Source organism: Halichoerus grypus, chromosome 7, assembly GCF_964656455.1.
Source record: "Halichoerus grypus chromosome 7, mHalGry1.hap1.1, whole genome shotgun sequence".
NCBI classification, from domain to species: domain Eukaryota; kingdom Metazoa; phylum Chordata; class Mammalia; order Carnivora; family Phocidae; genus Halichoerus; species Halichoerus grypus.
This window is the reverse complement of record NC_135718.1, coordinates 150,719,958-150,746,335: the sequence shown is the minus strand read 5'-3', so window position 1 is coordinate 150,746,335 and position 26,378 is coordinate 150,719,958. Positions and strand designations below refer to the sequence as shown.

At 54.4% G+C, this 26,378-nt stretch overlaps 3 protein-coding genes across 9 annotated transcripts; all 3 read right to left on the bottom strand.

The window, feature by feature from the left end:
* Window positions 1–1,797: 1,797 nt before the first annotated feature.
* Window positions 1,798–3,211, bottom strand: TSTD1 (thiosulfate sulfurtransferase like domain containing 1). 2 transcript variants are annotated; one of them, XM_036078908.2, is made up of 4 exons: window positions 3,081–3,211; window positions 2,747–2,869; window positions 2,084–2,246; window positions 1,798–1,996 (listed from the first exon to the last, which is right to left on the bottom strand). In XM_036078908.2, exons 1-4 carry the CDS (start codon window positions 3,154–3,156, stop codon window positions 1,945–1,947), a joined length of 414 nt encoding a protein of 137 aa, XP_035934801.1. In that variant the 5' UTR covers window positions 3,157–3,211; the 3' UTR covers window positions 1,798–1,944. The 2 variants fall into 2 exon arrangements, with proteins under 2 accessions (XP_035934801.1, XP_035934803.1); XM_036078910.2 differs by lacking the exon at window positions 2,747–2,869 and having other exon boundaries at window positions 3,081–3,196.
* A 230-nt stretch (window positions 3,212–3,441) lies between these two features.
* Window positions 3,442–10,056, bottom strand: USF1 (upstream transcription factor 1). 4 transcript variants are annotated; one of them, XM_078078438.1, is made up of 12 exons: window positions 9,107–10,056; window positions 8,358–8,646; window positions 7,133–7,225; window positions 6,690–6,739; window positions 6,411–6,526; window positions 5,954–6,055; window positions 5,515–5,710; window positions 5,181–5,268; window positions 4,986–5,044; window positions 4,769–4,863; window positions 4,393–4,521; window positions 3,442–4,203 (listed from the first exon to the last, which is right to left on the bottom strand). In XM_078078438.1, exons 3-12 carry the CDS (start codon window positions 7,138–7,140, stop codon window positions 4,114–4,116), a joined length of 933 nt encoding a protein of 310 aa, XP_077934564.1. In that variant the 5' UTR covers window positions 7,141–7,225; window positions 8,358–8,646; window positions 9,107–10,056; the 3' UTR covers window positions 3,442–4,113. The 4 variants fall into 4 exon arrangements, with proteins under 4 accessions (XP_077934564.1, XP_035934796.1, XP_035934795.1 ...); XM_036078903.2 differs by lacking the exon at window positions 8,358–8,646; XM_036078902.2 differs by lacking the exon at window positions 9,107–10,056 and having other exon boundaries at window positions 8,358–8,844.
* Window positions 10,057–10,195: 139 nt separating this feature from the next.
* Window positions 10,196–26,340, bottom strand: ARHGAP30 (Rho GTPase activating protein 30). Of its 3 annotated transcripts, none has more exons than XM_036078878.2 (12): window positions 25,906–26,340; window positions 20,034–20,136; window positions 17,862–18,006; window positions 16,673–16,755; window positions 16,409–16,516; window positions 15,713–15,840; window positions 15,079–15,250; window positions 14,896–14,999; window positions 14,741–14,818; window positions 13,804–14,187; window positions 12,708–12,973; window positions 10,196–12,615 (listed from the first exon to the last, which is right to left on the bottom strand). In XM_036078878.2, the coding sequence occupies exons 1-12, from the start codon at window positions 26,000–26,002 to the stop codon at window positions 10,981–10,983; spliced, it is 3,303 nt and encodes a 1,100-aa protein (XP_035934771.2). In that variant the 5' UTR covers window positions 26,003–26,340; the 3' UTR covers window positions 10,196–10,980. The 3 variants fall into 3 exon arrangements, with proteins under 3 accessions (XP_035934771.2, XP_035934772.2, XP_035934773.2); XM_036078879.2 differs by having other exon boundaries at window positions 12,879–12,973; window positions 25,906–26,339; XM_036078880.2 differs by lacking the exon at window positions 25,906–26,340 and having other exon boundaries at window positions 17,862–18,002; window positions 20,034–20,131.
* Between the last annotated feature and the right edge of the window lie 38 nt (window positions 26,341–26,378).

Here is a 26,378-nt window from a genome sequence, read left to right as displayed (position 1 = left end):
AGTATGCTTCCAAAAAAAGAAGAAAAGAAATGCTATAATAAAATTATAATACTTGAGGAGTGGGAAAAAAAGACTAGAACAGTTAAGATGCAAACAAAGAGGGAAATTAGACCCCAGGAAAAACTTGAACCAGTCTGAGAACCAAAGGGATGTGGGTATTTGAGGAAAGTACAGACACCTACTATTTGCCAAACCTTGGCATAGAATCACATATTTCGATTTATCTGCAGACCTAGCACTACCCAGCTAAATTCACACAGTATTGTGCTGTGGTTCACCCAGGGGGAGGATGGGAGAGCGGTGACAGAGGACCCGCACAGCCCAGGCCAACAGCAGATTTTGTGGTAGTGCAGGGTGGGCTGTGCCATAAAAGATGCGGGGGGGGGGGGGGCAGTCCTCCGGTCCAGGAGGCAGAAGGGGAGAGAAAGGCAAGGAATGCAAGCTATGTCTGAAGGGATTTCTCCAGAAACTTGAAAATTCAGAAAATTGGGTCCATCTGTGACCCAACTTTCTCTTTCACAAATAATGGAATGGAATTTTATTTATTTATTTAAGCTTTTATTTGAAAGTAAGAATTTATTTATTTATTAAAGATTTTATTTGAAAGTAATCTCTACACCCAACATGGGGCTCGAACTTACAATCCCCAGATCCAGAGTTTCATGCTCTACAGACTGAGCCAGCCGGGCACCTCAAGGAGTAAAAGCTTCAAACAGCAAACCTAAGAAGTCAGAGCTCTGATGTGAAAACATGTAAAAGGTCTGGAAAGATATGCATCGAACTATACCCCACACCAGAGGGAAGTTACATACCTACTGGGTAGTGTTGAATTTTGTCAGCAAGCATGTGCTTTCTCATTTCCTTTATCAGTTAAATTCTGTTCAATCCAGTGTTGGATCAAAGAACAGTGTTGATAAAAACTGGGGCCTGTCTTTGGTGGCTCATACCTGCAATCTACGTTTGACACACCCGTGGGCATGAAGAGTGACATCCATCACTCACTGCTGGGCACCGCTCTTTCATTTACTCAAGCCAGTGACAAAGTTTCAGGGAGGTGAGGTTGGGCTGGGGACCTGAAAGTCTGGGGCAAGGGCAGGCAAACCACGTCTAGAAAGGACTAGATAATAAAAATGTTAGGATTTGAAGGACACACAGTCCCTGTCACACTATTCTGTCATTTTTGCACAAAAGCAGCCGTAGACAGTATGTAAAACAGTCGTGGCACAAGGCCAACCAAGCGAGGCCTGTCTGCTGACCTCCGCAGCAGTGGGCCTGCCTCCAGACTGCACATCAGATTCACTTCAAAGGCTCATAAAACCACTACTACCCAGGTACCACCCCCAAGATTCCAAATCTGGGGGAGGGCCCAAACATTTTTTGTTTGTTTTTAGGTACCAGATGATTCTGATGTGTATCCTGGGCTGAAAACAATTGTTCTAGGGGCGCCTGGGTGGCTCAGTCATTAAGCGTCTACCTTTGGCTCAGGTCACGATCTCAGGGTCCTGGGATCCAGCCCCACATCAGGCTCCCTGCTCATTGGGGAGTCTGCTTCTCCCTCTCACTCTCCTCTGTGCTCTCGTTCCTCTCTCAAATAAATAAATAAAATCTTTTAAAAAAATACACACACACAATTGTTCTAGAAGGAGAATCATAGTCTCAGGAAACTGCTGGAGTTTTGGGGGCAGGAGTGGAGGGTGCAGGGTGGGGGACAGATGAATGGAGAAGGACCCAGGGCTGAAGTCTAGATTAAGATTAGGACTATGTGCAGTCCACCTGACAAATTAAGTGCTTCCAGTATTTTGATTAAATGCTCTTTATTGGATGCTTTTGCGTGCACAGCACTGTAAGGAGCTGCCCCAACCTGAGGAGTGAGCCCCTTCACCACCCTTAGTTAAGGCGGCGATGGGGGCGAGGGAGAGGGGCAATAAGTTAGCCGCCTTCTACCTAACCTTCTTTCTGGGACCATTCTCTATAGGCTCCTGCGAAGTTGCGAGCCCTGTGGAGACAAAGGGGGTGAGGAAGGACAGGCCCGGGAGGCAGTCCCCAGTCCCTCCCCAGCTAGCGCCCCACAGCTTCCCCATACCCTGTGTATCCAAGGCCTTGGGCCAGCTGCGTGGCCTGCAAGCCCCGCCTGCCCATTTGACAGAAGAAAATGAGGTTCTCCTCTTCCAGCTTCGGCTTCTCGGCGGAGTACAAAGCCTGGAAAGCAGCGGGCTCCATCTGCAGGGCACTTTCCAGCTCAGACACTGGGAGGAGTCAAGGGGGTAGAATGGAAAGTCGGCAGTGGGCGATCTCAGGTTCAGACCGGGCCTGGAAGGACTGGATCTTGGGGCCCGGACAAATCTCCAAAGGGCCCCAAAACAACATACGGTGACCACTCCCCCTCCCCTCCAACCTCAAGGGCCAGACAGGCCCACCTGCGCAGGAAGGCAGCCAAACAGCTGAACGGGAGCCACCTCCCCAGCAGCGAGGAGGAGCGGCGGGGGGATACCCAGCGGGGGTGGGGGGGGGGAGATCAAGCGTAGAAAAGCGGGTCCGCCCCTTCCTCGCCGCCTGTAATCCGCTCGAACTGGAAGGGCCAGTTCCGCTGCCAGAATCCGCCTCCCACCAGCCCTTCTCCAGCAAGCTGGGGTGGGGGGCCTTAGAGGAATACAGAACCCCCTGGACCGTGCTTTCCCCACGCCGCCCTAGGAGCCCCTCCTGGACGGCCTCTAGGCCACCCGCGCGGGCGTCCTCTGTCCCATACCCGGGATGTTGAGCGCCCCCGGGATGGTCCCCGCTGCCGCCTCCTCCCGAGACCTCACATCGATGAGCCGGGCCTGGCCGGAGGCCAGGAGCGAACGCAGTTCAGGGAGCGAGACCGTGGGCGCTGAGGAAGGAGGCACGAGAGCCCTGAGCGGAGCGGGCTGCCCGGCACTGCTGCGCGGCGCCCCTCCACCTGGCAGCGCCCCAGCCCGGGAGCGGGGGCGAGCGGACCTGAGCCACGCCCCTCCGCTCCACCTCCTCCCGGGGGCTCCATGCGCTCCCAGGGGGGCCGCAGGTAGGACGGGACGAGGTCCCAGGTGTCTCCCCGCAGCTACCTCCAGCCATGGTGCGCGCCGCCACCGCGAACCGCAGGAATGCCGCCCCGGGCCGCCCCCCGGGTGCCCGCAGCATCTCCCCCGCCCTCGCGGAGCCGGGACCGGAACCGGAAGCGAAGGCACCGCCTCCCGCACCGCCCCCGCAGCACCTGTTCGCTGATAACCCGCGCACCAGGGAAGTTCTTGCGATTGCCCAGCGCCGGGCGGGCAAACTGGTCTGGCCTAGGCACTGGGACTCAGGGTGAGGAACACAGGAGCAGCACCCCACCCTAACCTTGGCCCAACCCTTACTGGGCAAAGTGCAATGCGCCTCCCTCCCTCCTGCCCCAGGGCCCACAAAAGGAAAACCAGGGGACAACAGTGGCTCTGAACGTTTTATCTTTTAAAAAAAAAAAAAAAGTAAAGAAAGAAAGAAAAAGGAAAGGAAAAACCATCCCCACAAGGGGAAGGCCCCACGTGGGCCCGTCTGTTGTTCTCCCTGGCTCCAGAGACTTCTGCACAGGCCTTAGCTGCTTGTCGGCTGATCTCTTCCTGCGGCAGCAGCCACTCACTGCTAGGTATCCTGTTCCCCACTTGTCGCTAAAGCCTGATCCCCAGAGTCCCCGAGTGCACATCTGAGCTCCGGGGTAAGGAAGAAACAGGGACAGCGCCAGAGCCCTGGGGCAAGCCAGAGCATGGCTTGTGAGCAGACCCTCTGCTGGCCCTCTCAGCAAGCACAGGGCAAGCCCCCACGTTGCCTGGGTCCGGTATCCAGCACGGAGACAGCACATGCATCTGCAAGAGCACAAGGCCCGGGGGGCTGCGCGGTGGAGCCGGGCCAGGCTGTCAGCGCGCACCCAAGGGTGTGTTTCACACGACCGCAGGTGGCTCTGTCACAGGGCCTTGGGTCAGAGCCACGCCTTCTCAGCTCCCCCTGGTCCCCCGCCAGAAGCGGGCAGTGAAGGAAAGGGGCACGGGGTTAGGCTGTTGCTCCCGGGCTATGTGCAGCTCTCAGAAAGGGGCAGTAGGGCCCAAAGCCCCCAGGTCCCCACAGTTAATTGCTGTCATTCTTGATGACAACCTCGACTCCGTGGTGCCGCAGCTGAGCTCGGAGCAGCAGGTTCTTGTTTTTCAGATCTTCCACCTGGCATGGAAAGGAGGCCGTGGAGACAGTGAGCAGACAAGCTGGCGCGGCCAGATCCCGCACCGTATTCACACATCCGCTAGTGAGGGGAAAAAGATGAAGCCCCCTCTATGGAAACCAGAGGCGGGCGTCCCTCACTGGCTCACTGGCCATGGAGTTGAGGAGGGCTGGAATGAGGAGGGGTCTGACCTGCTGTCGAAGCACATCATTGTCCAGCTGCAGCTGGTCAAGCCCCTGCAGTTCTTCAGACAACCGGTGGTTACTCTGTCGAAGCTCCTGGATATAATCACAGGCTTTGGACAGAATTCCACCTTTACTCTGCAAGAGAAGGCCAACGAAATGAGGACTAAAATAGGTGACACCTGGCTTGCCTTCCCAAAGCACACACTTTGGACCTCCTTTTCCCCTAAGGGTAAAATGTGGTAGAACATTTCACAAGGATACAGGAACCTCAGAGAAAGATAAGCAAAGATTACTGCCGTGTGTGCCCTCTCTACCATTTCTGGAAACAATACCAGGAGACAGAATTCAGGCATCCTGCCCACTACCAGGGTCTTGCCATGACCTGGCCAGACTTGGTGCTCTCCATGGAGCAGTCTGGGATGATCTTGGACAGCTGCACAATCCAGTTGTTAATCTTGTCTCGGCGGCGGCGTTCCACTGCGGGCCAAAAGGGAGGACAAGGTGACTCAGTGAGAACTCAACCACAGGCCCTGTAGAGCCACCTAAGCTCTCCCGCTCAGACACCACCGCTGTCCCCAATCCCACCAAATAATACCTACCTTCATTATGCTGAGCCCTGCGCTTCTCATCCCGAGTCGTCCTGGGAGCTTCTGACTTCCTGACAACAGAGCCCGGGGTGGCCAGAGTAAGGGAAGGATAAAAAAGTAAGATCGGAGGTTGGGGTACGGATTGACACAGGACTTGGCAGGGACCAAGACCACCATGGCAACTGAGAAGAACCGGGGCCTACTCACGGGGAATAAGGGTGAGTCCTGGGGGCAATGGAGCGCTGGCTTCCCCCCTGCAACACTTCTTGTGGTGACATCATCACAAAGAACTGTCCTGTGAAGATGCAGGGTAGGTTGTGTCAGGACATGGGACTTAGGAACCTCATCAAGCTCGGAGGCCAAGGTCCTAGGCGCCTCCTCTAAAAAGGGAGGCTACTTCCTCCTGCTGGAGGGGCAGCCCCAGACTCAGTGCTGCCCAGGTCTTAGGGGGCAGTGAGGGGTCATGGGAAAGGCCCACCGCCCCCAGCCATGCCCCACGGCCGATCCTAGCCCCTCCGGCCGGCACCCTCACACAGCTCACCAGTGCCGGGAGGGGTCGCCTGCCCCAGGAGTGCCTCCGAGCCCTGGGTGGTAACGACAGCTGCTGCACTCCCCGATGTGGCACCCCCCGCCCCATCTCCCACCGCAGTGCTGGGGAAGTAAGTATAGTGCGTCTCGGCGGCTGTCCCCTCTGCGTCAACCGCATCATCACTGGTGAATGCACCCTGGATCACCGCCTGGGAAGGGCAACAACAGGACAGAGTCCAGTGACAGTCAGCTACTTCCCACTGAGCTACTCTGCAGCTTCTATCCCTGGGGGGGGAAGGAGGGAGAAACAGCCAGAAAGGGAAAACCTAGTGCGTTGAGACAAGGCAGCCCCAGATGCCTCACGCCACCCCCAGCTCCACCCCCATCTCATGGGTTCAGCTTCATCTTACTCCTCGCTGCTCCAGTCCCCTCCCCAGCCCAGGCCCTGGCACCTGGGTCATGGATTGAGTGGCAGGATAGCCACTGATGGCGCCAGTCCCCTCAGTCTGGCCATCCAGCTGCCCCTCAGACACCTGGATCACCCTGTACATCACCTAGAAGCAGGGAGGAAAGGGAAAGGTGCGGAGAGAGAATACAAGAGTCAACGCTGGGGACCCCGGGCCTCTCAGAAAGCTTCTCTCGGATAGACCCCTGAAACAAGAGTGCTTCAGAGACAAAGCTTCAGCAGTCCCCCCTTCTGTCCCCAGAGGTTTCAGCCTAGCCCCCACCCCACGGCACCCCACCCCAACCTCTACTCCAAACCTCCTCCCCCAGCCCCTCCCCCCACCCCCTCAGGAGTCCACATCTTCACCGCCTCCTCCAAGCCAGGTCTCCCCCCCGGACAGGCTCATTACCTCCCTCAACCCCAACCCCAGGTAACACCTGCAGGCAGCTGGCCCCCTCCCTTACCTGGCCCCCATTCTCAGTTCGGAAGACGTACTTGACGTTGGGATCAGGGAAGGTGGCAGCTGACTGGATGCTGGCAATAGCCACACTGGTTGGGTCCTCCCCAGTTGCCACTGCTCCTGAATTAAAAGAGCAAAGGAAAAGTCTGCGACTTACTGCCTTTCTCCCTCTGTTCCACCCGCATGTCATTCAGAAGGACCAGGGTGCACAGGAGATGCGCCCATGGGGGAGGGGGAGAGGCCAGGCTGGGCTCCTGGTCTCAGGTCTGTTTCGACCACTCACCCTCCTGAATCTGCACTGTCCCCTCTTCCGCTTCAGCTGTTTTCTGCTGCCTGTTTGCGACAGGACAAAAGAAAGAAGAAGGGAAGAAGGGAATAAAAAGCTCACTGACCCAGTAACATATGGCTTCCAAACTCAATGGCATCCCCGATAGATGCTGGGTTAGGTTAGAATAACAGCAGCTAGTATTTACTGAGTGTTTACTGCGTGCATAGCACTGAACTACGCACTTAACACACGTTATTATTTAATACTAAGAACAGCACAATGGGGTAAGTAGCACTACTTGCATTCTGTAGATGAGAAACCAGATCACACAGCTAGTAAGTGATGGAGCTGAAACCGGAATCTAGGTCTACCTGACTCGGGAGCCAGTGCTCTTAGCCATTCTGCATTCTCCCAGGCCTCCCATCTCCCGCCCCAGACCCTACCTCTTCTTCACTCACCCCTTCATCTCTCTGTAAGGGGGCACATCCGAGGAGCTGGTCCTTCTTTGGAGGTCTTCGTATCTCCTGCCTCACAGGCCTGAGTGCTAAGTCCTGATAGAAATCAGGGAGTTTGCAGTGAGTCCAGGAAACTGAATAGCCTCTGTTTCAAGAAGCTAGGTTCCATGAAGACTCAGCCAAGAACATAATCCAATCAATCCACAGAGGACAGTCCGTTTCTTCCATTCTGATACTGAGAAGTGGGCTACGGTGTTGAAAAAGTAACTCTACAGATAGTGTTCCTCCGCCCTCCATTATCGCTCCAAGTCATGGTGGAGAGGGGATGATTATACTTAAAGACTGAGACACAACAATATCTGGATGGATCACGACTAAAGTTACCATGATGGGCCACTACTTCGGGATTAGGAAGGCCATGTTTAGACCACCACTACCAAAAACACAGGGCCACTGAACACTACTGCCTCTTCCAGCCTCTGAGCCACATGCGGTACCAAAAAATTTCTGTTCTCAAATCTAGGAAGGGGAAAACTCCCTGAACCATAAGGACATACTCGGCCCTTGGGCCTCATTCTACTTGGCCCCTTGGGCTCCTGCTTTGCGGTGTCCAGATTTATGTCATTTGTTAAAGACCCTCAAGTCCAAGTGTATCATTTTCAAGCCCCTCCCCTATTTTCTTCACCAAGCCTTCCCTAGAACAACACAGTTGCTAAAATGTTGCCATGACAACTCCAAATCAACTGAACCTCAGCAAGAAGGGAAAAAACTCCAGGCTCAAGGTTCGGAAGGAGAGACAATGGAAAAGGAACTCATTTGCAAGGTGTCCGCCTTAGGACCCTGACACCCAGCCGGAGGGCAGGAAAAACAAAGAGCTGAGGAGACAAATGCCTCCAGAAAGATACAGCTCTATGTACAAAGCAACAAAATTATCCCCACACGAACGGGTAAGATTTTGGTCAAGTCTCTACCCATAAGGTCCCCCAAACCTTCCTATCTAAGGAAAAAACTTCAACGGATGAGCCCTGGAAAGTCCGCATCGAAGGAAAGTGTTGACCAAAAAAAAAACCAAAAACACCAAAACCCAAAAAACAAACAAACAAATAAAGAAAAAAGAAAAAAGAAAAAAAAAAAAAGAACTGAAAGTGAAACTGTCCGGAGGAAGTAACGCTGCAAGAAGATCCCAGTCCCTAAGGGGAAGTAGCACCAGCGTTTCGGTACCACCTACCTGTCCATCCTCAAACCTACGAAGGGCCCCTCCGAGGCTTCGGCGCTGACTGCAGGAGGAGGCGATGGAAGAGACGGCAGGGCACGGGAGGCGTCTCTATCGCCCACGGCTGTCAGCCAGGGGCAGCCTCTGAGGACACCCAGCAACCGGGTCGGGCTGCTTATTCAAATCTTAGTTGGACATCCGGAAGCATTTCCTGAGCATTAGGGGATGCGACACGGAAACGCGGACAGGATGTTGTGGCGTGCACGCTCGGGCCAGGAGGGCCCAGCACGAGCCCCTGCTAAGTCTGGACACAAAGGGGAAAATCACCAAGATCCCGAAAGCAGTCCGGCGCCCCGACCTTGCCCGAGAAGGCGGCGTCTCCCCGCAGGCCCCGCAGCCGGCAGGCGCGAGCCCGCGAGCCCGGGAGCCCGCGAGCCCGGGAGCCCGGGCGGCCGCCGCGCTCGGCCCGCGGCCCGGCGCTGCGCACGGCGGCCAGGAAAGGGCGCGGGGCTCGGCGGGCCCGCGGTCCCGGTCCGCGGCTGGCAGCGCAGGAGGGCGGGGACGCGCGCGCTCGGGGGCGGGGAGTGCGCTCGGCCCACAAAGGGGGGCGGGAGAGAAAGAAGCGGGCACGGCCCCCTCCCTCAAAACAAAGGCTTCCTTCCCGGGAGGTCCGCCACCTGAAAACGGGCAGAAAATCAAGGCTGCCCTGCCTGCCGGCCCACCCAGCCTCCAGACCCCCGACTCGCGTCCGGTCCCGAACTCACCGGCCGAGGCCGCCGAGGCCGCCGATCTCCCCAGACCGTGTTCTCCCTCTCCGGACTCGGAGAGCTCCATGGACAGCTGCTCATGCGCACTCCCGGCCTGCGGCCATGTTGGTGAGGGGCGGAAGTGTCTCTCTCGACCCGCCCAGCCTCCTCAGCCTCTGAGCCGCCCCGCTTCCGGTCTTTCCCGCTTGATGTGGCTGGAAGATGCGGATGGGTGGGGGTGTCGCCGGGGCGGAGACGAAGGAACTTCCTGGGATCCGCGGAGAATGACACTGAAGTCTTTGTCGCTCTCGGCAAGAACGGGAGAAAGACAACTAATGTGTGCTACCATCTTTCTGCTGGACGGGGCGTTTTTAGGGGTAGAAGGGAGCGAGGCAGGCTTAGATCAAAGGGAAGGAAGTCGGACGGAGGCGCCATCTTTAACAAGGGCCACTTGGGAGGCCATCTTGGATCAGGACCCTCTTTTGGTGTCCACTGGAGAGGAGGACAGTTATGGGTATACTCTTTTGTATTAGCGTCAGCAGTTACTCACCCAAAGACCCTCAGAGCTTCGAGTTTTTGAGAGGCTTTCAGCTGCCGTGAGAAGGATCTTGATTCTGTTCCTCTCAGTTAAGACCTACCCTTAATGGATGTGGAGCAGTGTGGTGTGATGAGAAGAGTTTAGCCTCTGGAGCCAGACGAACTCGGGTCTCCAACCTGCCGCTCTCACTTCTTACCTCTGAGACCTTTGGCAAGCCTTTGACTTAATCAACCTCCCTAACTGACCTCATTTTACAGGTCTCCCATCTGTAAAATGGAGATACCAGTACCAACCTTACAGAACTGTTATGTAGACTAACTAAAGGGCATAGATTCTTTGCGTGTAGAATACCTAGCCTTTACTGGTAGATAACTAGCATTATGTAAATAAAAGTTTCTCTTCCTCATTTCCTGACCACCGTGAACCTAGCTCCAGTTTCTAGCCACGGGTCTCCATGACAACAACTGAGGAAGAGCACCCAAACAACAACAGCAAAAGGACGTTTTGCCAAACACGAAAACGCGATCCCTATCACCTACGACTCTAATAAGAATAATGAGACCCCACAGTTTACATATAAAAGTACAACTTTTATTTGGAGACATTGCTTCTTACTAGAATGGAACCTGTGGCCCCAGCCTGTCTGGAGAAGCAGTCCCATGGCCTGAGTTATGCCATTCCCCTTCCCTGAAATAGGAGGAAGGTATTCCAGAGGAAAAAGGAGAAGCCAGGGAGATCCGTACAAGGCCTCTTTTCCTAAAGGTGACTGGAGGCAGAGGGTAGAGATTCTGGAAAGGGGGCCAGTCCCTCCTTTGAGGCCTTTGAGGCCTTGAACGAGCTCCTTGACATGTTCCTCCTAATCTAGAGCTAAGAGGGTCTGGAGGTATCCAAGAGCAGAATTAGGATGGGCAGTTCAGAAGTGTTTATGTGTGACAGGCTCTGACCTGGCCCTGTCCTCCCCTCCTCCACCCTGGGCTTCCATGAAGGGAAGTGCACAGCCTCAGAGGAAGGCAGGAACTTGGCTGGAGTTCCCTCTTCATTCTTCACTTTGAAAAACCTCTAAGTATTCTGCCTACTCTATATTCCCTTTGACCAATGACCCCACTCCCTCATAACAGGATCTTGGTGACTTTCTTGGGAATATCCAAAGGGATAAGTGAGTGCTTTGTGTCTGAGACAAACTCAGGTAAACCAACTGAGGCAATGCTTCCCACAGTCAAAAAGAGAAGCTGGAGGGTCAAAGCCTATGGTGTTGGGCACTCCAGCTGCTCAGGCTGCAGAAGAGACAGCTAGTCTGGGACCCTGGAGATTGGGGACAACTTACTGTCCTCTTTGCCCAGTGCTATGGTCCTACTCACAGTCCCTCACCTCTCGCAGGGTTCGCCTGTGTTTCAAATGCATATGATCGGCGCTGGGGGGACAGAAGAGGGACAGGGGGCTGGGGTTCCCTGGGGGGCAGACTATGCCGACTTCGGTGTCCAGACCCTTCTGTGTCTTCAGGTGGGAGCTCCAGGCAGCTAAGTGGCCGAGAAGAATAGGCAGGGATCATACTACAGGGGGAGGTTCTGGGGATGAGGCTATAGTCCCCACCCCCAGTACAGGTCTGGGTCCGCCGAACTCCCTGAGCCTCAGTCCTCTGGCGGTCCCGGGCTAGGGCCACAGCAGCATCAAAAGAAAGACTGCCTCCATTCCTCCAAGAGGAACGGGAGGCTCGGGACGCCCAAGCCCTTTCCCCAGGAGTCCCATCAAGCCGACCAGGCCTCGGGCATGGGTTTGCAGGTGCCACGTGGATCTTGCTACACATTGCACTAGGCATCTTGGCAAATTGTGGTTTGGGGGGCACCACAGGCACAGAGCGGACCTGTTGGACCTGAACCAGGGTGGAAGCCAGGCGCATGCCCACACCACTAGCCGAGCCAAGAGGACAGGGGCACAGATTGCAGCCCTCTGGACTGGGCTGTCCCTCAGGCTCCATCTCCTCTGGCTGGGGTGGCTGTGGGGCTGCCTGTTCTGACTCAGAGGACTGGGAATTGCCCTCTTTGGCACTGTCAACCTCCAGGGACTCTACATGTGACCCTTCAGGAAGGGAGTCCTTTCCTAAATGGTCACCTCCAGCCCCCTGGTCTCTCTCAGACTCTCCATCCCCACTCTCCTGGTCCATGCTGATCTCCCCTTCTCCTTCAGCTGCTGCTTCTGGGCATCTGCCATCTTCACCATCTCCTTGGTCTTCTCTTGCCTCTTGGTCCTCCTGCCCCTTCTGTCCTTTAAACTCATCCTCTCTGCCTCCTTCAGCCTCTTGTTTGTGTACAACTTCCCAGCTCTCCTCAGCAACTTGGTTTTCCTGGACCCTACACTCTGGGTCGCTTCTGGCTTGTACCTGGCCTTCCTCTCCTTCCTCAGCGTCTTCCTCTCTCTCAGTCTTTCTTTCCGTCTGCTTGTCTTTGCCCTGCTCTCCTCCGGTTCCCTCCACATCCTTAGCTTCCTCCATACTCTCATCCTCCTGCTGACCTTTGGACTCCTCTCCCTTGACCTCTGTCTTTTTCCCACTCCCTTCTTGCAAACTGGCCATCACCTCTTGGCTTCCCCCAGCCTGCCTTCCTTCCTCACCTGCCTCTCCATCCTCCACCTCACTCTCTGGACTCCCCTCAGCCTCCTCCCTGATGTCCCATGTGCTTTCAGGCTCAGCCTCCTTGTCCTCCCCAACTTTGCAGCATGCCTGCTCTCCCTCAGCCTGCCCTGGAGCCCCCTGTCTTCCACACCCTGCTGTCTCTTCCTCCAGATTTCCTGGACCCTCCCAGGTTCGGTGTTTGGGCTCCAGAAGGGGACTTAGGTCATCATAGGCACTCAGGAAGACTTCCTCCCCACTTTCCTCCTCTCCTTCGGGCCTGGGTTCAGCAGAGTCCGGGGAACAGCAGCTGGGAGCCAGGACAAACTGCGCCTCATCCAGAGACAGGTCATCCAGGGGTGGCTCCACAGAGAACTCCTCCACCTGTAGGCATAGCACTGGGGTTCAGGACCAGGTGGCCCTGTCCACCCTCTGGCTTCCTTACCACCCCCAAACCCAGCACAGCTCCTCCTTACCTGAGGCCCAACTCCCAGGAGCTCCTCCAGGTAGCCCATCCCAGGGTCGTCCTCCCCAGGGGAGAAGGCTGCTCCTGCTGCTCCTGCCTTGGCCACCTCCCCATCCTCCACCCCCACCCACTCAGGCTCTGAGCTGCTCGAGTCCTCTAGGAAGGAGAAGGAATCCTGCACCTCCTGGGACAGGCAGTCCTCCAGGGCAGGGGCCATGTCCTCTGGGCCACCGTCAGCCAGGGGACCTGTGGCTGAACTTGCCTCCAACTTCTCATCTGTTGGGAGAAAGGTATTCTCAGGAACACAAAGATGAAGACCAGCCTCGATCCTTTCCAATGTGGGTCTTCCTAACATTGCTATGTACAGGGCCAACACTCCCAGCCTAGATACTCCATGTGGCTGATCCTCTCAGATCAATATCCCTAACTACTGGCTTGACTGAGCTCCCACCAGCTGCCAGGCACCAGGCTGTACATTTCACAAGGCATTATCTTATTTTTTCCCCACAAAACAACTCTATAATGTAGGGTATTTATCCTCACTTTAAATATGAGGAAAGCAAGACTCAGATTTGTCTAAGATCCCAGCTCTGCCACCTCCAACCTAAATCAACAGCAAATAGTTTAACCTAGGTCTCTGGTTCCACTGCAAGCAACAGTGACTGTGCCATAAGATTATTTGAGAATGAAATAAGCTGATGCCTGCAAAGTCCTTATCACGGCACCTGGCACATAGTAAGCCTTCAATAAATGTTAACTATTAGTATTAATACCATTATTATTATTATTATTATTTTTACCATCATCTATTATATATCCCCACCTTGTACTTAGTAATCCCTACTGTATATGTCTGACACAGACTCCCATTCTTGGGTATATCAGTGATCTGAAGGATGCCAGAGATCCTCTCTCCATGAATTTCACAGAACCTGATAATATTACTGGATCCCTCCAACCTGGAATCCAGGGAGGCAGCTGAAGGTAACCACCCAAAGCCCAAGGCCCGAGGCCTCTGCCATTCCCAGGACAGATCCCTGGCATCAGAGCTTCAGCTCAGAGTTCTAGTCCCTTCTCCCAGTCCTCGGAAATCCCTGGGGCCTCACCTGGGGGGCCAGGGCCAGGGCCAGAGGCAGGGTTTGGCCGGGGCTGTAGGGTGGGGCACTCAAGGCCACGGGTGAGCCTGGCCAAGGAGACGTTAGTGATGATGTTTGGGGGCACACTGAGGATGGAGGTGATGTGTAGAGGGAGGTTGACATTGTAGGGGTCCGAGATGTGGACTCCAACACAGCGCTCTGCACGGCTGCTGCCCCCGGCGCGGATCACTGACCGCCCCACTCGTGGCGTGCCTGGCTCAGAATTCGTGCCGCCCAGGGCCTCTGCCTCGGGCTCCTGTTCACCTTCTGCTGCCTCCACAGAATCATTCTCCAAGCTGTCCGGCAGCAGTGGGCTTGGCCGGGGACTGCTGGGTCCTGCCAGCCCCTCTGGCTCTGTGGAGGAGAGAGAGGGATAAGCTCAGCTGCGAGGGGCCCAGACACCTCGGGAAGGTTCTGGCGGATGTCCCCTGCTTTCTCAAGCCTGAGAGCCAGGACAGCCTGGAGGGCACCCGGTCCAGCTTCCCTGGGCCACTCCTGCAAATGCTCCACAGCCAGCCCAGTGCACCTACGCTAACTTAGGAACCCCCTTCCCTCTCTGCAGATACACTCACTGGCCATCACTGCCCCCCACCCCCCACAGACACACACACCACTCTGAACCTCTATGTACACTCATATGAACACACCCATTGATTAGATGACAAACTCACTACTAAACCTAACATCTGGGACTGCGGCAGGTGTGTCATAGGCACTCATTATATATTTTTGAAATTAGCACACACGGCCTCGTGCACAGACACAAACACAGGAATGCACACACTATGGGCTCATCCCTAATACTGTTATTCCTTTGCAGACACAGTCACAGACATGCTTGCACACAGGTGTTCACCAGCCTGTGCATGCACGTATACACACGCACCGAGTGCACACCTATACTCACCATCACTGGCCCCAGCTGCAGCACTCAGTGAGTCCATGCTCTTGGCTGGCCGCAAAGTCCCCTTCTCGGATTTGTCCTCTGCAAGACACGGATGTTTGTAGAGCCAGGGTCTGGTACCCCTTCAGCAGAGCCCCCCTACATCACTGCAGACTTACCCCTGTCTTCAGCCCCCCGGGGAAGTTTACGCTTGGTCTCGTGGCCAGAGCGACCCAGATTGAAGATAGATCTCCACTTCCTGACCTTCAAAGACCCCTTTCTCCTGGAGGGAATAGAGAAAACATTAGGGTTGGAGCCTGGTGGTCAGTATGGGGGAGGAGGGCCCAGGAAGGAGGCCTTACTTATGCTCTGCAAACTCGATGATAGTGTGGTAGGGCCGCATCTGTGGGGGTCCGTCACCAGCCTGCAGGATGCTAGGCAGGTGGTAGGGCAGGGACCTGGGCGTAAGGTCTTCGGGGCTGCCTGATGCACGGGCCCCTGGAAGTGATCGCCATCCACTCTCCATCTCCGCACCTAGGAAAAGAAGAGGAATTGGCCAGCCAAGAACAGAGATGAGAGAGGGCTTCAGGTATCCAGATCCTCATGGCACCCCCCACTCACCAGCTAACTACCACGCTACGGGTATACTCAGAGGCCTTTGGAAGCAGACCCTCTGTGTCTAGCTCCTCAAGAGGGAATCCTCAGGGACATGGGGCAGGAGATCCCAGGACACTGGCCCTGTGGGCTAGGGGTGGGAATGATCAGTCAGTAGCCCCAAGAACCAGGATGGCTGCGGGAGGGGTCTGCTCAAGTACAGACTACACCATCGTCTCCCCAGGGTCTTCTCCATGTGACCATAAGCAACATCCCTCCATGAGACTCAGTTCTCTCATCTGCAGAACATGGAGACTGAACTAGGTGACCTCTGAGGCCCTCTGTCACTCTGACATGACTCCGGCAGAGTGTGGTGGTGTGGTGGGTGGGAGGGACACTGACCAGAGAGAGCAGCGCCCCCGAAGAGCTGGTCCACGTGCGTGAGGATGAACTCGACCACGATGGACTGCACGCGCACCTCCATGAAGGCTGCTGTCCCATTGAAGCCGGACGCCTCTATGTCCTTAGACCTGTGGAGATGTGGAGTTATTCCCCTCCAGTCCCACCGTACTTCCCCATTGGAATTCTCCCTAAAAATACCCTAAACCCTCTCCCCTGCATGCCCTTAACCTCATCTCCACCTCTTACATGCATGATTCAAGTCTCAAATGCCACTTCCTTCCGGAAGCCCTCTTGGACACCCCCCTCAGAATTAATCTCTACTTCCTTGGCACACGAGAGTGCCTTGTTATAATGAATATCAGGATTTCTTTCGGTCTGCCTTGCGTCACAGAGAGTGATATGCAGGCCAGTTCTCCAAGAGACTGTAAGATGTTTGCTGAACAAACATTCCACAAGGACTCTTCCTGTTCCAGTCCCCAAGCTCAGTGATACAATGTAAGAAGACACAAAGGCCTTGTGTCCAGTGGGTAAACCGCATCCCACTCAATGTACTTCTGAACCTTCCTGTTTCTCTCTGGGCTCGGCAAGACCCCCACAGCCGTCTCCAGTGCACCCACACAGACACCCCCATTCCCGAGCAGCCTCTGGGGCTAGGCTCTGCCCAGACCCCCACCCACTGCTCACGCATGTGCCCACCTGAGCAGGTTGGGGGCCCACACGATGGCCAGGTTGCGGGCGTGCATATTGGTCTGAGCACTGAATGAGGCCATGTGCACCAAGTGTCGCATGAGGAATTCCAGGGTCCTGCAGAAAGGAGGCATCAGGGGCTAAGGGTCAGACAGAAGACACCTAGGGCAGGGGTAGGATGGAGGTCTGGGAGCCAGAAGAGAAGAGACAAGTCAAGGCCCCAGGGCTGTTTGGGGGTGGTCGGGACTCTGGGAGCGGGGGAGCCCCACGCACCTATAGTTTGGGACAGGGAGTTCTCGAAGCACCTCTAGGATCTTGACCAAGCGCTCAGGCTCCAGTTGCACTCCCACGGCATCCTGGGAGGATGGGAGGAAGGTTCAAGAAACAAGTCAGCTCTGGGGCGCCCGGGTGGCTCAGTCAGTTAAGCGTCTGCCTTCGGCTCAGGTCATGATCCCAGGGTCCTGGGATCGAGTCTGCGTCTGGCTCCTTGCTCAGCGGGCAGCCTGCTTCTCCCTCCCTCTGCCTGCCCCTCCCCCTGCTTGCACTCTCTCTCTCTCTCTCTCTCTGACAAATAAATAAAATCTTTAAAAAAAAAAAAAACAAGTCAGCTCTGCCCCTGCTTACTCCTGGGAGCACTGAGCCCGACTCTCAGAAACAATTCTGGGCAGTACCCCCACCATCCCGCACCCCAGATCTTTCGAAGGATGCTGACATAGCAGAGAGAGCTCAGAATTTGGGGCCTACAAGGCCTGCAGCTGGGTCTTGACTATGCCACTTAATAGCTTTGTGACCTTGAGCAACTTCCTGCCATTCTGCCTTAGCATCCTCCTCAGAAGGCTCTGGCCCAGGACTACCTTGGTGGTCCCTCCCTGTGGGTGCTCCAGGGGCTGTGCGGTTATCCCAAGGTGCCCAGGAAGGCCTGTGCCCACCCAGTCTAGCCTGTGTGGCCTGAATGGTGTGGGCTGCTATTCTGGATTTCTAAATGCTATTCTGCTCAATAAGATGCAACTTATTTGTAAAGTGTTACTGAATTCAAGATAGCATTTTTGTCATGTGTTTTCTTATTCCAAAGATGTTCGACATACAATCTGCTCCTGGAGGGGCATGCCTGAAAAAGTGCTGACTTCTAAGAAGGGTTCTCATTCTCTTAAACGTAAGGAAGCTCTGGTCTAGGTGATTTCCAAGGGCCCTCTGCTCTCTGTCTGGGTTCTACTTTACCCTAGTCTCGCCCCTGCACTGTGTGTGATCTGCAGGCCTTACGAGGAAGGGCAAAGAGAAGAGGGACGGGAGGGCGGAGGTAGCAGGCCCGGGGGGATTTGCAGGGAGGGGTCTTTTCATTCTCAGGTGGTCTTGGTCATTCAGCATCACAGGACACTGTCTGGCGTTGGACACACTTGGGAGGTCAAAACCAGAGCAGTCGCCCCTCAGCCTTGTCTCCCACCCTCCTTGCTTCTCAACTCACAGCAAACTTATCATAGAGGCGGTAAGTGAGCAGGGGGTCTGGCAGTTCTCTGAAATAGGCCTTGCACAGGGAGGAGACGCAGTGAATGTCCTGGAGGTAAACATCTTTCCGCAGGTCTGGCTTCCGCTCTGCCTCAAACTCCTGCCTGGGGAGGTGCAGAGTGGTCAGGAGTGGTGGGGGCTGGGGGAAGGCGGGAGAGGTGAGAGCTGAGCCCAGGGGCCCAGGCAGGGTCGAGGGTCAACATGCACGGGCCTCGGAAGGAGGCTGTTGGGCAAGCAGGCATAGATGGATACGTCACCGCGCGGAGTGGGTGTGAGGGTGGGGGAGGGGCTAGGGAAGGGGGCTGCGCATGAGCAGGCATGCGTGTCAGGGGTGTAGCTGTGGTGTGAGGAGCAAGGGTGGGGTATGTAGGACTCAGTAAAAGTGGGGAGATGAACATACCTGTGTTTCTGGGTAGGTGTAAAAACGGAGGGGTGTAACTCTTAGAAGGAAACATAAGTGTAAATCTTCATGACCTTGCATCAGGCCACAGTTTCTTGGATAACACACCAAAAGCACAAGCCGCCAAAGAAAAAATAGATTACACTGAACATCAAATGACAACCTTTTGTGTGTCAGAGGACTCTACCGAGAAAGTGAAGACAACCCGCCGAATGGAAGAAAATATTTGCAAATCATAGACTTGGTAAGTGTCTAATATCCGGAATATGTAGGGGCGCCTGGGTGGCTCAGTCGTTAAGCGTCTGCCTTCCGCTCAGGTCATGATCCCGGGGTCCTGGGATCAAGCCCCACATCGGGCTCCTGGCTCAGTGGGGAGACTGCTCTTCCCTCTGCCTCCCCCCTCCCAATCCCCAGCTTCTGTTCTCTCTCTTGCTCTCTCTCTCTCATAAATGAATACGATCGTTTAAAAAAGTACCCAGAATATATAAAGAATTCTTACAACTCAAAGGAAACAAATAACCCAATTTAAAAACGAGCAAGGGATTTGAACAGAAAGTTCTCCAGAGAAGATACACAAACCAGTAATCTGCTTGAGTCGCTAGCTATTGGGAAACGCAAATATAGGTGAAGTATCACTTCACACCCACTAGGATGGCTGTAATTCAAAAGACACACAGTAGGGGCGCCTGGGTGGCTCAGTCGTTAAGCATCTGCCTTTGGCTCGGGTCGTGGTCCCAGGGTCCTGGGATCGAGCCCCGCATCGGGCTCCCTGCTCCGCGGGAAGCCTGCCTCTCCCTCTCCCACTCCCCCTGCTTGTGTTCCCTCTCTCGTTGTGCCTCTCTCTGTCAAATAGATAAAATTAAAAAAAAAAAAAAAAAGACACAGTAACAAGTGCTGGCAGATGTGGAGAAATTGGAAGGCTCGGGGCTGTGAGATGATGCAGTACCATGGAAAAGCAGCCCGGCAGTTCCTTAAAGACTTCAACATGGAGTAACCTTATGACCCAGCAATTCCACTCCTAGGTCTATAGTCCAGAGAATTGAAACCATAGGTCCACATGAAGACTTGTCGTGAACGTTCACAGCAGCATTATTCAGAATAGCCAAGAGGTGGAAAAAACCCAAATGTCCATCAGATGATGGATGGGTAAACGAAATATGATTCAGCCACAGAAAGAGATGGAAGTGCCAGCATCTGAGACACCTGTATGAACCCTGGAATCATGCTAGGGGAAAAGCCCGACACAGAAGCCTCCAATTAGACGAGTCCACTTATATGGAAGGTGCAGAGAAAGCACAGTCATAGAGATAGAAGGTAGACCAGTGGTTTCCAGAGGCTGAGGGAAAGGAGGAAAGTGGAGCGACTGCTTTCGGGTGTTTCTTTTGGGGCTGAGGAAATGTTCTGGAATTAGATAGCGGTGATGGTGGTGCGACCTTGTGAATGTACCAAAGAAATCACTGGATTGTACATTTTTAAAGAGTGAGTTTTATGGTATGTGAATCATATCCGAAAATTTTTAAGCTGGGTGGTTGTATGTGGGAGCGGAGACATATGTGTCCGTGTAGACACATGCATGCCAGCCTGGGGGGGAATGGGGTGCGTGGTCGCAGCCTTTCCTGAGGAGACTCCGGAGCGCCTCCCTTAGACAGCACCTGGCACCCATGTTTTTCCTTCTCCCCCCTTCCCCTGGCCTCCTGGCCCATAGAGCCCTCCCCTCACTGCCTGACTCACCGGAGCTTCTGGATGTTGGAAGAGACCCCTGAGAGACGGTAGATCCCGTCCACCACTCCGTACTCCTCCACAAATTCTGCACAGCTCTTTAGCACCTGCGGCACTGGGGACACAGATGGGGCAGAGAAAGAGAAATCAGGTCTGGGAGGTCAGAGACCACCGGGGACCTGAGAGATGGAAGCATCGGGGAAGGGGTTCGGGGAGACTGGAAGCAGAGCTCATGAATAAAAACTTGTCAGCAGGATTCTTAGAGGACATCAGCTCCAGCCTGCCAATCTCTCTGCAATCTCTCTGCCCATGGGGTTTGGAGCCTCTGCATAAATCCCCCCAAGGGAGGGGGCGCGCACTGACTCTCCAGACTGCCCATTCCTGGTAGAAAGCTCTGCTTCATTGAACTGAAATATGTCGCTCTGTAACGACTAGTTTGTTTTCCAGAATTTTCAAAGGGGTAGCAGTCTGGTTGGAAGGGCACTAGGAGTAACAGGACAGGTCTCGAAAGTACATTTATTGAACACTCTGTATAAGATGAAGGAACATTCGTTGTCCTGACCCAAATGGGGCAGAGCTGACAGGGACTATTGTGAAGCACCCTCTCTTGTAAGCAAGTGCGTGGGCATTGGGTCTGTCCTAGGAAGGTACACAAAATTGGGACTGGTCAGTTCAGGAGACAAACACCTAGGTGCCAAGCACTGTGCATTAGGTATTCTAGTCCCCAGATAAGAAAACTGAGGGTCAAAGAAGTGACAAGTGCCTAGTATTGCCCAGCTAGGGCCAGGATCCAAATCCAAGGGTGCAAAAAGTTGTATTCTCTCTCCCAACCCGGCCCCCCTCCCCTGTTACTAGACTTTAAGCTCCTTAAGGACAAGATCTAACTGTGGCCAATTTTTTTTTCTTTTTTGGTGCCCTCTCTGAGGCCCGAGCAGAGTGACCAATTTGATGTCTCTCATATTTTCTGACATGGTGTCTCAGACACAGGAAACCCTCCAACACCAGGTATGAAATCCCGTCTTCACAAGACCACATATTTATCTTTCTGAAGCCTTCCCTGCCTTAAATCCTTTGCTCCATAAACATCTTGCTTCACCCCAATCTTCATTGCTCACCTCGCAGATCTAGAATGAAATATAAACTCAGCACAGTATGTTTAAACCCTTCACAAACCAGGCCCAGCTGCTATCCCAGCCTCAGCTCCAGTCATTTCCCCGACAAACCCTCCGATCCAGCTCTTTGCTACTCCGTGAACAAGCCTTGGTATTACCTTGCCTGAAAATACCCTTCCCTCTGTCTTCGACTGGTCAACTCCTATGACCCCTCAAAACACACCTCAAACATCACCTCTGATTGTGAACCCTTTGCTTCTATCTGTATTATAGTACCTACCGCACTTCGTTATCACTAGTTTCTTTTGTGTCTACACCTCTGACACATAATAACATTTTCCCCAGCGTTTAGCACAGTGTTGAAACAGAATAGGTGCTCCATAATGGTTTATTTATGACTCAGCGAAGTAATCAGTTTTGAGGCTTGGTGACATCCCTTGGAGATTGAAATAGAGAATATTGCCTAAGAAAAAGACTAAGTTCAATTAACCAAGACTTGCCAGAGAAATCCCTGTCACGTGTCAGTGTCAGAAAGAGCTGCTTCTCCTTAACCATCTATTTTTTTTTTTTTCTAATGGGCTTTATGAGTCTTATACCTGATTATGTTTTTCTCTTTACTTGAATTACCAGGAAGCTCAGAGCCCACATCTAGAAACCATATAGCATCACTTGATATGCATTTCTGGGTACCTATCTTACCTCCTCTTCTTGTTTCTCCTTCAACACAGTTCCTTCAGTCATTTTATTCTATCTTTTTGTAAAATTTTGGGATTTTTTTTTAAAGATTTTATTTATTTATTTGACAGAGAGAGACACAGCGAGAGGCGGAACACAGGCAGGGGGAGTGGGAGAGGGAGAAGCAGGCTTCCCGCGGAGCAGGGAGCCCGATGCGGGGCTTGATCCCAGGACTCTGGGATCATGACCCGAGCCGAAGGCAGATGCTTAACAACTGAGCCACCCAGGCGCCCCAAAATTTTGGGATTTGGATCACAATTTTGTCACAATTTTGTGTACCTTCCTATGACAGAGCTGAATCCTATGCACTTGCTTACCCACACACTTCCATCCCAAGTTCTTGGGGAAATTAAGTAATTAAGTAAGATGGAAATACAGAATGAAGGAAATAATAAACCCATCAACCACGATTGTAAACCCTCCTTGTATGACCCCGTTTCCACACCCTTTGCCCGCCTGCACCCCAGAGCCGGGATTTGGGTGAGACAAGGAAGGCACAAGGGTGAAGAATTTAAGGAGGCACCCACTCCTAGGGCTGTGCAGGTGCCAATTGCGCACACACACGACCTTGGGAGTGAGAGCCTCCTTAAGAAAGAGCCACCCAGGGGGCGCCTGGGTGGCTCAGTCATTAAGCGTCTGCCTTCGGCTCAGGTCATGATCCCAGGGTCCTGGGATCGAGCCCCATATCGGTCTCCCTGCTCCGCGGGGAGCCTGCTTCTCCCTCTCCCGCTCCCCCTGCTTGTGTTCCCTCTCTCGCTGTCTCTCTCTCTGTCAAATAAATAAATAAAAATCTTAAAAAAAAAAAAAAAAAAGGAAAGAGCCACCCAGGGGCTCCCGGCTGGCTCAAGAGCCATGCGACTCTTATTCTCGGGGTTATAAGTTCGAGCCCCACACTGGGTGTAAAGATTACTAAAATAAATAAATAAATAAACTTGAAAGAGAAAGAAAGAAAGAAAGAAACAAAGAAGAAAGAAAGAAAGAAAGAAAGAAAGAAAGAAAGAAAGAAAAGAAAGAAAGAAAGAAAGTAAGAAAGAAAAGAAAGAAAGAAAAAGAAGAAAGAAAGAAAGAGAAAAAAAAAGAAAAAGAAAGAAAGAAGAAAGAAAGATCGAACCCAGGGCACTGATGCAGCCCCGAGAGTGAGGGTTTTGTTAAATTTTGTACGCTGGTCCCCTCTCTTGTCTTGCCTCAGTCCTGGCCGTACAGTTCACCCACCATCCCTCCTTCCAGGACCCGGGCCCATTTGCCAGGGTGGCCCTGCCCTCAGGTTCCCAGCACTGAGTGCAGAGGCGGGGCAGACCCTTCTCAGTTGGGTTGCTGCTCTATGCTCAGGTACCTGACGCCACCCCGGCTCTTCTGGCCGCCACATTGCTCCATTGGCTCCTAGTCCACTGTCACCGAAAGCCTAGGCTTCTTTCACAGGAATGGCAACCAGGCCAGATCTTCCCCCATCCTGCTTTCTCTGTGGATTTTGAATCTCCTGAAAAGGCCCTTAAAGGGCACCTGGGTGGCTCAGTTAGCTAAGCATCTGACTCTTGATTTTGGCTCAAGTCTTGATCTCAGGGTCGTGAGATCAAGCCTGGTGTCTGGCTCCATGCTGGGCATGGAGCCTCTTAATATTCTCTCTCTCTCTCCCTCTCTCCCTCCCCCACCACCTCTCTAAAAAAAGGGGAGGGGGCGCCTGGGTGGCTCAGTTGGTTAAACGACTGCCTTCGGCTCAGGTCATGATCCTGGAGTCCCGGGATCGAGTCCCGCATCGGGCTCCCTGCTCGGCAGGAAGCCTGCTTCTCCCTCTGACCCTCCTCCCTCTCATGCTCTCTGTCTCTCATTGTCTCTCTCACAAATAAATAAAATCTTAAAAAAAAAAATTTTTTTTAAATAAATAAATAAATAAAGGGGAGGGGGCGAAAAAGGAAAAGAAAGTATTTGAGAGCCTAAGGAATCAGAGCCACAGAGGAAATGGGTCAAGGAGATGAGGGGAGAGATAACAGTCAGAGAGAGGTGGGGAGTCCAGGAGATAGAGATCAGAGTCATAGGATGGGAGATGAAAGTAGGAGACAGAGCTGAGGTGATGGAGTCAAGGAATGGAGACATCGGGGAGTGGGGGCAGGGGCAGGGAGGAGAGCCCAGAATTTAGAGACCTGGAGAATCAGAAACCTGAACAAGGTAGCAAAAAGGTAAAGTTTAGGAAAAGGAGGAACTCAGAACAGGTAGGGCTTCGGGAAGGAAGAGACCCGCCTTCCTAGGGCCGGGAGCAGGGAGAGGGCGCTGAGATGGAGCAGATAAGGATGGGGAAAACTAAGCTAATCAGGGAGGATAAACTAAGCAGGAACACAGATCTCCACTAGCGTGGGCTTTCTTTCGTGCTGAGTCTTGGGTGAAAGGGAGAAGCCCTTGCCAGCGTCGCCCTGTCCTTTCACTTCCCACCTGTCTGTGCCAGGGGAAGGGGGGATGGGGAGAGGCCGCCACTGCTGCTCTGGAGGCTGAGATCGCGCCACCCGTGGGCTCAGGTGAGGTTCTGAGGAGGGGCAGGAGGGGCTCCTCTCCTCCTCCGGAATTCACTAGGACCAGGCCCCGCAACTAGATGTCTAAGCCTTCAGAGAACAGGCCCCTCACCTGCTGGGAATGCAGAGGCTGGGAGAGGACACAGGAGTGGGGTCTGGGCTGGCTTGGGGTGGGGGTGGTCTGTGTTGTAACACAGGGCTGCCAGGGGCCACAGGGAAGGGCAGCACCGGGGTGAGGAGACCGAACTGAGGGTTTGCAGAGCACTGGAGGAACATCAGCCCCATTGGATCATGTGGCCCTTGGCCAAGAGTCATGGTTCTCAAGAGGAATCCCTTGTAGTGGAGTCAGCCCTGTGCCGGCAGCCGGGCTCTCCGACCCGTGGGAAGAGAAAGGCAGAGCAGAGCCTTCACCGCTGAAGCTGTGTAACACTCTGCTTTGGGGCCCGGGGTTTCCCTTAACGAGGCCAGTGGGGATGGGGGCCTCTGGGGGAGGAGAAAAGGGGAAGGAGGTGTTTGGGGACGAGGGGGCGGGGCTAAGGGCAGGAAATGAGCTAGGAACCACCATCACCCTCCCTCCACTGCAGGAGCCACAGCCCAGAGCAGAGGAGAGGACAAAGAGGAAATGACAGATTGGGGTGGGGTGGGCTGGGGAGGGGGGGAAACGTGCCCTGCTCTGGGAGGAGCTCCAAGTGCCAAAAACAAGCTGGACTGGGCAGCCAGGATACCTGCGGTCAATTTCAAATCAAATCAAGCTAAGTTTGTGAGTGGATACTCCATGCCAGGATGAGCCCAGGGTTGTCCCTGCTCCCGCGGGCTTCCGAGCCCCTCTGGGGAACCCAGGGAGGCAGTAGACAGGCCCCAGAGACAGTCCCACATCCACTCCTTTGCACCCTGCACCCCTATCCTCCACCCAGCCTCAGGGCATCTCTCTTCCCTTCCGTGCATCCCCCATTTTGGCAGCTTCTCCCCTCGCCCTCCGCCTTGAACCTGTTCCTCCTGGGCACAGGGAGGGTCATGGAGATTGGGGGGGATCCCACCCCACACCCTCACTTGCAGCCCACCAAGGCTGCAGAGGGCCCAGAGCCCCACAACCACGTCCCTGGGCACTCTCCTCCAACCAGGAAACCCCCATCCTCCCCAGTGCCACCCTCAGACTTTCCTAGGGCCCTTCTCCTGCTCCTTTCATTCAGACCCAAGGACCGCCTGTTGGCCCTTCTGCCACTCATCTGCTGACCCTGTCGTCCCCCCAGCCTCCCGCTCTGTCCCCAGCAGTGATGCCGTCGCCTCTCTTTTGCCTACCTCTCTGAGTTTCTCATCTCTCCATCCTCTCCCCACCCCCAGCCTCCCCATCCCCAGGTAGTTACACAAGGGAGCCCCCTGCCTTCTCTACTCAGCCATATTTCCTGCCGCACCTGCTCGTCAGCTTCCTGGGCGCTGACCCCAAGCCACTGCCCTTTCGCCATGTCCCTCGGACTGGACCGGACTGCAGAAGCTCCACGCCCCCCACCCAACAGCAGCCCTGAGCCGCCTCCTTACCCTCCTGGCCCGAACGCTGTAGCTGTTCCTGCAAGTCACACCCAAACACCCTCTCCTTCGAGCTGCCCTTCTTCTTTCCTTTCTGCCGAGACTTCATGGCTGGAGCCCCTGGGCCCTGGCCCAGCCACCTCTGCCCCCCCAGGACCTTTGCCCTACCAGCCCCCCATAGGATCCCAAGCCAGCCTCTGGGCTTGGCCCGGCCCCAGGGGGCAGGGCTCCAAACTGGGGGTGGAGGGTGGCCTGGGCAACAGGCAGCGGCTCCTGCCTCTGCCTCTGGGCCCCCCCGGCTACTACGCGGAAGTAGCCGTGGAAGAGGAAGCTGCCAGGACCCTGGCAAGAAGCTGTGTCTCGTGGCCCAGGCTGGTACTCGCCCCTCTGGCCCTGCTCAGCCGTGGGGGAGCAGGAAGCTGTGCAGCTCCTCCAGCCCGCTTCCTGTTAGAGCATCTTTGCAACCACAGGGCCTGGGGTGGGGG